The sequence below is a fragment of the Sinocyclocheilus anshuiensis genome, unplaced genomic scaffold, assembly GCF_001515605.1.
Source record: "Sinocyclocheilus anshuiensis isolate Anshui unplaced genomic scaffold, SAMN03320099.WGS_v1.1 scaffold658, whole genome shotgun sequence".
Classification (NCBI taxonomy): Eukaryota; Metazoa; Chordata; class Actinopteri; order Cypriniformes; family Cyprinidae; genus Sinocyclocheilus; species Sinocyclocheilus anshuiensis.
In genome coordinates this window covers 423,314-435,813 of record NW_015542402.1, presented here as the reverse complement: position 1 = coordinate 435,813, position 12,500 = coordinate 423,314, and the positions used below count along the sequence as shown (strand labels likewise).

General features: G+C 37.9%; 1 protein-coding gene across 3 annotated transcripts in view; it reads left to right on the top strand.

Moving 5' to 3' along the window:
- LOC107692968 (follistatin-related protein 4-like) overlaps positions 1–12,500 on the top strand; it is a 225,917-nt gene that overhangs the window by 212,326 nt on the left and 1,091 nt on the right. For 2 of the 3 annotated variants that reach the window (XM_016492188.1, XM_016492187.1), the window contains exons 15-16: positions 161–270; positions 435–1,589. In XM_016492188.1, coding sequence (XP_016347674.1) covers positions 161–270; positions 435–1,116 — 792 coding nt within the window. In that variant the 3' untranslated portion in view covers positions 1,117–1,589. Of the gene's footprint in view, positions 1–160; positions 271–434; positions 1,590–2,014; positions 2,019–12,500 lie in introns of those variants that run through there. The other variant, XR_001634694.1, reaches the window with a different exon arrangement.

The following is a 12,500-nucleotide window of genomic DNA, read 5'->3' as shown; positions in this document are numbered from 1 at the left end:
ATAATACAAATTGCAATGATTTTAATTACGTTTTCCCAATTTTTTCTGCCTGTTTTTAATGAAAAATTACACATACAGTTTCATAGCTGGTATATTTTCTGAAGTCACCGGCCATTGGCCCCGGTTGTAATGTTCTTTTCACTCTTTTCCATTTTTTGAGGTGATCACTTCTGCCAGCGCGGTGGAGCAGCGTCAGATCATCCGAACTCCATTTGAAAGAGTGGAGGACTTCTACATCCCTCCCACCAACCTCATTATCACCCACGTAAGGTACGAAACGATCGTCACTGCTCAGCGTGCATGACCTCTGTCAGATTTTCCACATAATTCTTCCAAAAATGGGAAGCGAGCAAATGACGGTTGTAATTAAAAGCACAACACTTAATAAATCTGCAGAAAGATCATTAACCTGTATTTGACCATTGTCATCTCAGGTTTGGCTTTGTCTACTTAAAATCAGAGCCTGCGGTGCATAAAATCGACCTTGAGACCCTCCGTCTCGTCAAGACCATCAGTCTGAAGAACTACAGCTGTATCCCAGCCAGCATGGCCTACACTCATTTAAGCGGCTACTATTTTATCGAGTGCCAAGCCTCACAGCTTCTCATCGACAGCGTAAGCGATGCAGTCATTGGACCCAATCCCAACATCAAAGGCCAGCCATTCATCTCTCCAGACGGCCGCTTCGTCGTCTCCGTGAACAAGCGGAGCGGAAAGCTTCAAGTCCAGACCGTCTCCTTCAGTGGCGAGCTGCGGACGAGCCATGAAGCGGACGTCTTGATTCCCCTCGCAGACTTGGAGTTTCAGCCATCCTTCACAGAGGCAAACCAGTACGTGGTTGTGGCCTCTTCGTCCCAGGGCTCGAAGCTAGTTTTCTCGGACCTGGCATCGGGAAGAACGAAAGCCCTGGAGAACGTCAAGGATCCAATCCCGGCCACTAGCTGGCCTTGGGGAGACGCCAATAGGGTGATGGTCTCCAGCGGGGTGTTTGGACGCTACTTGGTCACGTCAGCGGCCGAGTCCCTGTTCGTTCTGGACGGCAAACAGAGCGGCCCTCACTGTGAGGTGTCAGACGTCAAGAGAGGGAACACAGTGGTCTGGGTGGGCGAGGTATGAGCGGCGTACCGTGGGACGGTTCTGCAGAGGATTGCGTCGGCCGACTCGGCCAAAGCTTGGGAAAACCTTTAAGGGATGCGAATGGACTCGATCCTAGTAGTGAGTTAAATGAACACATGCGGGTTTCTGTATAGGTACAAACACATACACACACAGTCAATGACAAGAAACCTTATCCAACAAGGGAACGAACGAAGACACCCTTCAGTGCAACAGTGAACTAATTTGATGATTTTTTGCACTTCCTTGTTAGCAGAAATAGCATTAAGCAGCAGACAGGTTAGGTGATGACTGAACTATGCACAATGCTTTTTAAAGTTTGAGTGTTTTTTCTTTTTTCTCAGTGTGTTCACTATAGTCACTGCAGGAAATGTGTCATTGCGTCATGTCTCATTTTTGTCAGTGTAGAAAACTGTGTTGTTTGCCTCATCCCAGTGTTTCTGATCACACAATTCAACAGCTTTTGTTTTACAGTTATTAGTACAACACTTCATTATAATAAACACGTTACAGTAAAAATTTTCCATTTTCCTTTTTGTAATGAAGTGAGTACTTTCTGTCGTCCTCAGAGCTGTGTGTGTGTGTGCATTTTTGTGGAGCTACATTTTGGGTACACATTCGTCCCCAAATGTTTGCTAAAGCTGACCTCCCTTTGGGGACATCATATAGGACAAATCCTACATTACATCTTTGTTTTTTATTTAAATCATTTCTTTTAGAAGTAGGATTTGGGTTAGTGCGTGCATTGGTCAGGTTTTAATCAAATGTCCCCACAAGGATAAAAAAAACATTGTGTGGAGCAGGAAAATTGTTTAACAAACACTACATTATGTCTTAATGAAAATGTCCAAATGCAGAGGTTTGTGTAAAGGCTTAGAAGGATAGAAAATATCATTAGCTCAGTTTAAAAACAATAACCGTCAGTGGAAACACCTGCCATGGAAGAAAAAAAAGTGTGTGTGGATCTTCTTTTGGCTTTTTTGCATCAATTCTGTCTGAGCACAAACTTTAGTTTCATTAAAGTATTCCTACATTGATATATTACATTCAAACACGCAGCCCGAGAATAGAATAGCAAACAACAATGAAAGAAAAGTATATTCTTGTTAAATAAAAATCCACTGTGCTAAATAAAAACTCATCTGGTGCATCAGATTTTTAAAAGGCAACAGAAAACATTCAGTACATTCGACACACATGAACCAAATTAGAGCACTGTTGCACTGAACACATTATCATCACTACTGAGACGACCGCAAGCACAGCTTTAAATCGCCCTGTTTGAGACAAAATGGCTAAATTGGCATTTCAATGTGCTTTCAAGCTCAGTCAGATATGCATGACTATAATATTACTTTAGAAAGCCAGATGGTTAGACCTCAATGAACATTAAACTGGACAAAGATACGATCAATTTAAGGCCCAAACAAATCTAATTAAACTCAGTGGGCTAACAATCACTGAATAAATGAGCTCTGCATACAGTATATTAACCATAGAGCGATTTGAGTTTGTGTCCAGTATGTCTGGCTTTTACGGGGATAGTTCACCCAGAAATTAAAATTTGCTGTTAATGTACTCATCCTCGGGCCAACGTGTAGGTGACTTTTTTCTTCAGTAGAACATTAAGGTTTTTATCTGAAAATGTGGTCCTTTGTGATTCATAATATGCAAGTCAGCAGTTACCGGCACTTCAATAAAAAAAAAGCATATCAAGGAACACAAAATGAATCCCCGTGGCTCCTGATGATATATTGAGGTCTTATGAAGCAAAATGATCAGTCTGTGCAAGAAACTGAACAGTATTTACAACATTATTACCTGTAATCCAGACTCAGGCAACTAGAACCAGTTCACCAAATCGTACTGAATAAAAACTTCTCAAAATATCATCAGGAGCCACGGGTATTAATTTTGTGTTTTTTTGACTCTTAAGTGCTGGTAGCCGCTGACTTGCATTTTATGAATCACCAAGAACCACAGTTTCAGCTAAAAATCTTCTTTAATGTTCTACTGAAGAAAAAAGTCACTTACATCTTGGATGGCCTGAGGACGAGTAAATTAACAGCAAATTTTCATTTTGGGGTGAACTTCCCTTTAAGGACTGAGTCAGAAAGCTGGATTTAGTCCCAGCCATTGTTTACTCAAAGCAGTGTGTGTCCGATTTATGGAGGAAATGAATTAAAAAGATTTTAAGTTAGTTGCGGGAAAAAATTATCTACATTAAAAGTGGTTTCAAAATCATGTCACATAAATCTGTTGTTTGTTCAAGACTAAACTAGCTGCACACATTTTGTACAATAATACAGTATGTCCTGCACATAATATGCTGTTCTTTTACAATGTCTGCATTATGCGTGTATGTGTGTGTGTGCGTGTATTATTTGTTCACAGTTCTTTTTAGCACTGAAATGCCAGCCTGACTTTTGCCAATGAGGCAGAAACAAAGCATCTTGTGCCTCATTGAGTTACATTTAAGTCCACATCCATTTGTCTTCATTATACTCTATTGTCCCCAGACTGTTTCAGCCTGTTCTTGTCCTCGACATGTACATTTGTTTTTTTCAGTGTGTTATAGACTTGTTCAACACCTCAATCTCTGTTTATGTGCATCATTAAAACATTTATTATTGTGTTTACCTGAACTGCTGGCAAACTTGAGGCACATGAAGTGCTGTAGCCGTTTGCGGTTGCTAATCAACAGGCCAAGAACCAAAGGCTTTATTTGTTCATTTTGAACTCTTCATTTAGATGATTTATTTATCTGATTTATTTCCGATATTTTGCTTAACTGAGTGCATTTTAAATTGATTAATAGTATAGCTGTCATGATGTTGGTGTATTTGTTCTGACATACACCCTCATGCCGGCTTTTATTGCCTAATTCTGTGTATGTGTAAGATTTGTTTCTGCCAAAGTACATTGTGTATGGTGAATAAAACCTGGTCCTTAAGTGTGTAAGTTAGTACCACTTATTCTCATTAAATTCACATGAATATTACACCAAACACTCTTTCAAACATTTACATTTCAATCATGACAAAATGCCAAGGGCCTAAACTCAATAACGAGAAATGATTTATTTACATGTGTGTATTTGTTTATTTGAAATAATCTTTAACAGTCTTTAGCTGTCTTTGTGCTGGTTAATCTATATCTCTATGCAACACTTTTTTCAGCATTAAGGCAATAACTGTTGAAATATTTATGTTTTGCAACTGAGTAATGGCAGTAATTGCTACTTTTTTGATGACTGATTGATTGATTGATTTTTGTCTTTTCTTGTAGTGTAACTGACCTCACCAGCAAAGATCTCATCTAGTTCTCAGCTTGTCTCGTGGTCAAGCAGCACCATGTTCTGTTCATTTGTGTGCGTTATGTTAATTTGATTTAATACGTCGTAAAATTGTGAAATGTTACACTTTTCAGAAAGATAGTGGCTTTACTTAATTCACAGATGTGCTTCATGGGATGTAGAACAAAGTTGAAATTTCATGGTCATAATTTTAGTAGACTAAGTATGTGTTAACCTGTAGCAAACAAAAAAAATAAAAAATTCTCCAACAGATTCCTGAGATCCGGATACACCCAAGTGATTTATTAGCATTGGTTGTATAGATACCTTTATTGTATGATGTAAATATAGTGTTGCCTGGGATATATATATTTCTTCCAGTTTTACAATAAAAGATGAGACCAGAACTATTCGCAGTGTGTGGCTTTAATGAAATTAAAATCTTTGTTAGAAACAAATACACTTAGGAAAAAATGTCACACAGTAAATTATGAACCTTTCATTCTTTGACAGTGTACTTTTTTCTTAAATGTAAGTTATGTATAAATTTCAATTCTACTATTTTCACCCAAAATGTTAAAAATGTGCTGTTAATTTACTCGTCCTCAGGCCATCCAAGATGTAGGTGACATTTTTTCTTCAGTAGAACATTAAAGAAGACTTTTAGCTGAAACCGTGGTCCTTGGTGATTCATAAAATGCAAGTCAGCGGCTACCGGCACATGAGAGTCAAAAAAAGCATTTCAAGGAACACAAAATTAATACCCGTGGCTCCTGACGATAGTCTTATGAAGTGAAACGATCAGTCTGTGCAAGAAACTGAATATTATTTACAACATTATTACCTGTGATCCAGAGCCTCAGGCAAACGGTCCGGAGTGATGTCTGGTTTGCGAAACTGATTGAACTGGTTCTTTTTATGCCGAGTTCACACTGCATGATTTTAGCCCCGATTTTCACTTGCCGACAGATTTTACAAAATCGCTGACAAATGCGTGAAATCGGAGGCAAATCGGTACTCATTCACACGAGTGACAATCACCCAGTGTGAATCTGAGAGAATCGCAGACGACCGTGAAATATTTGCCATGCTATATATCTGGACCTGTTGGAGATTTAAAATCCTGCTGTGTGAAATATGTTCTGACTGAAAAATACATTGGCGATGACCTACAGCCAATGAGAGAGCAAGATACAGGGCAGCGGGAAGTTCAGGGAGGAGTTATTTCCTTATCACTTCTTGCGTGTGTTTGGCTGTGAAACGTAGTTTGTGGAGCAGACAGAGTTGTCGGCGATTCTTCCTATTGTGAAGTCATGCAGTGTGTAACCTCCTGTCGCCGATCCATTGTGCAGTGTGAACACAGCAGCAACTGAATGCTACCGCAGATAGTCGTGCAGTGTGAAAACAACGGTGGTCCGATGACTTTAAAAAATCATGCAGTGTGAACTCAGTTCACCGAATCGTACTGAATCGTCTGAATCAGTCTCGTGCAGCTCAGATCTACAAGTTACTCAATCAAAACTCACTTTCAGACGCCTGACAGTCACTGCGACTGGAAATGAGCCAAAATACCTGCATATCTGATCCTATGATGAATGAACTCATTCAGCGCTCCAGTTCCGCCAACAGTCACTGAACTGAGGAAACAGTTAGACTCGGACCGAAGACTGATGAGCCGCTGATATGAGCATGCGTTTATTCACTTTATATGTTTTAGACCTGCAAAACATCCACTTTTCACATCATTATTGGGTGCTCTAATAACATAATTAGGTAAATGTTACATCATGATTACAAAATTAAACTGGCGAATCAATTATTTGAATCAGTTCATTACAACAAACTGTCCAAAAAAAAAACAGTACGTGGAAAATAATCAGATTTCTCCGTTTGCCTGAGTCTGGATTACAGGTTATCATGTTGTCAATAATTTTCAGTTTCTTGCACAGACTGATCGTTTCGTTTCATAAGACCTCAATATATCGTCAGGAGCCACAGAGATTCATTTTGTGTAGCCTGATATTCTTTTTTTTTTTACTCTCAAAGTGAAAGTAGCCGCTGACTTGCATTTTATGAATCACCAAGGACCACAGCTAAAAATCTTCTTTACTGTTCTACGGAACTCACCTACATCTTGGATGGCCTGAGGGTGAGAAAATTAACAGCTAATTTTCATTTTTGGGCAAACTTTCCCTTTAAGGGTTAGAATCAGAAACATTAAAACTGTAAGCACAAATGCACTGAGGATGTAAGTTTGAGAATCAAACACATTTAATCTATTGGTTCATTGGTGTGTTATTGTTCAGGCTTTAAATTAGAGATCTAAAAGATGTTTAATTGCACATAAAGATCATTCTGACAGTGATTATACGAACATCTTGACTGATGAATGGCTTCTACGCAGAGGTCAGCATTGACAGCCTGCTAAAATCTCACTTCATGGTCCTGATAAGGGCATATGAAGCCTTCCTTTACTCCAGCTCAGCTTAATCTATACGCTTTAGTGTTCGACACACTCCTCAATCTGAAGTAATTATTCACAACAACTCGCCAGTGAAAGATGCTGTCAATAGGCCATCCATCACTGTCGCAGCGGACACACGGGCCGCTTCCTTGCAAATAAATCTCCAGTGTGAGCTTTTTCACGGTAACCTGGTGTACTTTCTCTGATCAGCTGAGAAAGTACACTGAAAAGACAGATGGCGTCGAAGTCTTTAACTCCTCACATCAAATGTGACTTTCAAAGTATTTCGCTTTTCAACAAAAATCTTTATAAATAAAAAGTAAATGAAGCCTACTTTCATGACAGTTAAGCACATTTCCTTCCCAGAATCTCCTTATTGTTAAAAAATAATGATATATAACTTTTGTACTGTTATTGCACATCTTTAATCGGAGTTTAAATGCATATATGCATGTGATATTGCATATTTATTAAATAACATTGTTGTATTGAAATAATTTTGAAGTGAAATTTGAGATTACTTGTCAGTCGAAACCGGTTAAACCCAAAATGTTTACTTATAGAGATTTTAAGTTAGTATTTCAATAATGTTCACTTTTCTCTGTAATATTGACTGTTCTCTGATATTGGTTTAATGGTCAAATTAGATAACAGATAAAGGTAAACAGATAAAATATTTCATATATTTTCAGTAAATATTTTATGTTGATTATTTGATTATTGCTATATAGGGCTGCGCAACTCTGTCAAAAATTATATTGAAATTATTTTGTCGTATTTGACCATTTTAACAGTGGCATCTTATATGAAAATGTCTCATGTTGCTTTCCAGGTCCTAGTTATTATTATTAGTTTTAATTGTAGTTATGCATAACGAAGACATGAATATACTACTGTTGTAAAATACTGATTAGAAATAAGAATTTGACAATTACAAAATTCCTCTAGCATCTATTTAGGTGGAATATTGGTGAAATTCTGTCGATTTCTGTCGTGTCCACAGAAATGTTGGAAGTTATATTGTGATTGCTATTTCATTTTGATGAATTGTGTAGTCTCCATTTATTTATTTTAATCTAACATCCAATTTAATTATTAGGTGTTCATCAACTCCCTCACGCAAACACTCATTTAGGAAACTCTTCTTTAGATTGCTTTAAGTGTGGATGTTGAAAGCAGGTTGTTTTAGGAGCCTGTGTGAAGCGTGCCGGCAGATATCAGGGAAATTCTGTTCTATTTTCCATCTCATTGACAGTAGTGAATCATATGTTCTGTCAGAGCTCACATCTGCCACCCTCACGCGACCGTAAGACAGCCTGAGTGGAATTAGACTGTCTTCTGACTGGAATGATAAGATGAGATCAACAGCATGAAGACTTCTGCTGGACTGATTCACTGACTCAGACCGGCAGCAAGAAACTCAGTGAATGATGGATTAATGCAGGATTCTCACACACAACTGCAGTTTGTATTGTAATGAGCTGTGACTGAGAGCTCTGGTTATCAACCCTCAGCATATAAGCAGTCAGCAGACATAACATTTGAAAGACAAACATATAAAAACAAATGACCGCAACAACAAAAACAAAAAATTAAATGCATTCATGCTGCAGTGCATGCTGGGATCCAGGATTCTACTGTAGAGATCACATTATTGATGAGCAACGTGTACGGTATCATTAAACTCTAAAACCACTACTGTTAAAATTACTGTGAAAGTGTGATTACTAGCAGCTACAACATGGCATGTCTATTCACACTAAATGCAAACAGCCCGTCTTGTTCACAAAGGCTATTTACATAAACCACAAAAACACGAATTTGTGAAAAAATTGTCATGCGAATGCGTATTTTGTGTTCAGTCTATAGGTATGTGCACAGGCGCCAACTACTGGCATGCATTATACAGCGTTACAAGATATAGTACAGGAAGAGCAAAGCCTCCAGATAATAAGCCTCCAGGAAATGTAAAGTTTCAAAAATGAACTTATAAACCAAAGCACATGATGGGAGATGCTGAAAACACAGGGAGACGTGACAGATGACATGATGCATGTGTACATCACTTTTGGGCTTACTTATTACTCCTTTCAGAAGTAACATTACTTATTACTCCCTGACAACAATAATTCATTACACTACGTGTTATATTATTTTTTTGTTGAAAACAAAATGATAATTGCATCATGTCTCCTCAAAATTCTATGTATACATGTTTATTTCTTTAGACAGAATCATCATTTCTATTAATTGTCCAGTAAATTACATGATCTACTGATTTTCATTTCTGCATTCGCTGTTACGACCCAAGGCAATCATCCACTGCAGTCAGCGGGTGAGTAAACAGGTATGAGAAGGTCAATTTAGTAGACCAGCAGTAAATCTATATAATCTGTAATGCAGAGATGGCCAAACAGTGAAATGGTGATGAAGGTCGGGGGTTAAGTCAATGGAAGGAGGATAATGGGGATCAAGATGTCAACCAGTGGTAAGGACACTACTTTGAAGAGCAGTGAAGTCTGTAAAGTCCTGACAATGACTGTGTGTATTAGGGCTGTCAAAATGGCTGAAAAACTAAATTCGAATTTTGTACTTAAATATTATCAATATTCTAATTATATTAAAAGGCATAATTTCAGTAAGGGGGAAAAAGCGTTTGGCTTCTCTCCTGAGGCCACAAGAGGGCGCATTGAGCAAAATATTAACAATGCACGTTTATTCAAACCAATAAAGTAACATTACTATTTGTGAAAAAAGTGCATGTTTATATATATATATTATAATGTTTATAAACCAAATATAATTAAGTTGCTTAAAAAATTATAAACAAAACAGCATCATGTGTGTATGCATAGTTTAAAACAAAGGGACGAAAGCCAATCACACAGAGAATTTTTTCATGAGAGCCGTGGGATGTGAAAAAACCCCGGCATAAAGCCTCGAGACATGTTTTTTTAAAAGGTGAACTTACATTAATTTAACATCCCTTTCTAAACATGCGGCTCTCTTGTGCGAGACACAAGTGCAACGGTGATAGATGTCCTTCTAGAAAATTAGTAAAATATGCATTCTATGCGAACGGCTTGGTATCAGTTTTGACGTAAACAAGGTATTCTCCGTGTTGATGTTCTCTTTTTCCGCAATATTTTGAAGTGCCGCATCTAGTGGGTTCAACTGGATAGGCTAACAAAAAAAATTTAAATGCAACGAAACTTACATCGTCATCGCATCTTGTGCGCCACTCACTGGAAGAAGACAACATTCTGTTATTGTTTTGTAAGAGTGCAGTACCTGAGCCTGTTCATAGCCTTCTGAATAAACCCATTTGAACAGTTAAAACAACATCAAACCCAACAACAAACCCACAATCCACGCATTGTTACTCATTTTATCTGCCAATCAAATATCGTCAGGAGCAATGTTTCTTTTTTTTTCTTAACTGTTTTCACTCTTAAGTGCTGGCAGCCTCTGACTTGCATTTTATGAATCACCAAGGACCACAGTTTCAGCTAAAAAACTGTTCTACTGAAGAAAAATCTACATCTACTAACCATCACCTAGATCTTGGATGGGCTGAGGGCGAATAAATTAACAGCAAATCTTCATTTTAGGGTGAATTGTCATTTAGTGCATTTTCAAATTGGAAACCTGCTTTTTTTTTCCATTCAAACCATGCAGATTACTGTATCTTGGCTTTGAACGAGACCAGCCGATGATATAGTAGGGCTGTTGTGCTAAAAATATTTTTGAATGGGCTGCTTATAGTTTCTCCACCAGAGTAGATGGCAGATAGATGGCAATCGGATACCGCAATATTTCTGATGCATGGAGGCATATTTGACATTAATCATAAACAAGAATTCAAGTACAGATACTTTAAAACTCCATTTGGTGGCAGGCTCTGAAAAAAAAAATCCAAGAGTAAATGAATTATTTACGGCATGTGCTAATTGTTGCAGAGACAGGATGAATAGGAGTTTTCTGCCAAACTTCTAATTTCAGCTGGTGGCATAATAGTGTTGTGAAACTTGCCCCAAATTATTTTAAAAAGTAAGAAATGAAAAAGTACGGAACAGCACGTGGATCCAATAGCTGCAAGTGGTGTTGTTCTCCTGAATTATGCTATTTGTTTTTCAATTCTAAAGGCCTTTGAGGCTGCTTTCAACATATTTCACAAGGTCCCTAAAGACAGAGTGAAAAAAGAAAGGGGTGAGAGAAAGTCTGCTGGTGCAGTGGAGACGGAGTAGTTTGGGGGCATCATGTTTTCCTAATGGAGCAGGCTTCATAGGGAATTCACTTCCCACAACTCTCAAAGGCATCTTTCTCTCCTTCTCTCAGGGCCAACACGCATGCATATGCATTAACAGCAGTGCATAAAGCTGGTGGACCTCTAAAATATAGAGGCACAGTTCCCTCTCTGCCTTTGGCTTTTAGTCCAGTCTGATTTTTACACCATTTCTGGGTTAAAGGTACTTGGAACAGCATTTACTTTACACTATTTGAAATACGGTTTCAAAAACAATAACTTAAATTATAGGGGGAAAAGCAGATTTCTTGTACTTTTTATTTAAACTGTTGCTGTTTGCCTATTATTATTAATAATAGTATTAATCACCATATTTGTGGATTATTTACCATAAAATCCTCTCTTAAAAGAGCCAGGGTGGGGGTGGGGGTTGAAAATTATTGAACTGGATGATGGCGTGTTAGTTCTTATTTTGTTTAAAGATTTTTTTATTATTATTATTTAGTACTGCCCTCCAGAAGCTACATAAAATGCTTACGTTTCCCAAAAGACAAAGTCTCTTAATGCATGTTCCTTCTTGAGTATTAGTAAATGATTTCACCTTTTGTAATAGTTTGCATATGAGTCCCTCAATTGTCCTCAGTGTGAAAAGATGGATGTCAAAATCATACAGACACAGCTGGAAAGGGTTCAAATAGGCAGAAGATGCTGGAAAATCAAAGAATGTACAGGACATGGAGGATTTTTCTGAAGAACAGCAGGCAGTTGAACTGCTCAGGACAAACAAGGGACTCATGAACAACTATCACAAAGCTTAAAAGCAGTCATGGATCATTCAGGTAACAACACACACATACACACCTCTTATTTGTTAAAATTATTAACTTTTTATGGTATTTTTATGGGGTATGTAAACATTTGAGCAGAACTGTAAATGGGATGTTCTAGCCTACAGAGGATTGTGCTTGTGCCAGCTGCCATTGACGTGCTGGAAAACCAAAGAATGTGCAGGAGCTGGAGGATTTTTCTGAAGAACAGCAGGCAGTTGAACTGCTCAGGACAAACAAGGGACTCATGAACAACTATCACAAAGCTTAAAAGCAGTCATGGATCATTCAGGTAACAAAACAGTATTAAGATTCAAGAGGATGTAAACTTTTGAATGGGATCATTTTCATAAATTATTTTGTCTTGTGGACAACCCATGCTCATTGAAAATACATGCTTGTGGCAATGTTTCTGCAACACTGATATTACATACTATATTGCATGTTTCATGGCAGTTTCAAAGGGAAATGTCCAGTGAGTAGTGTTAAAAGGTTAATGCTCGATCGTGTGGGAAAATAAAATACACCCTACACCAAACCCAACATACATAT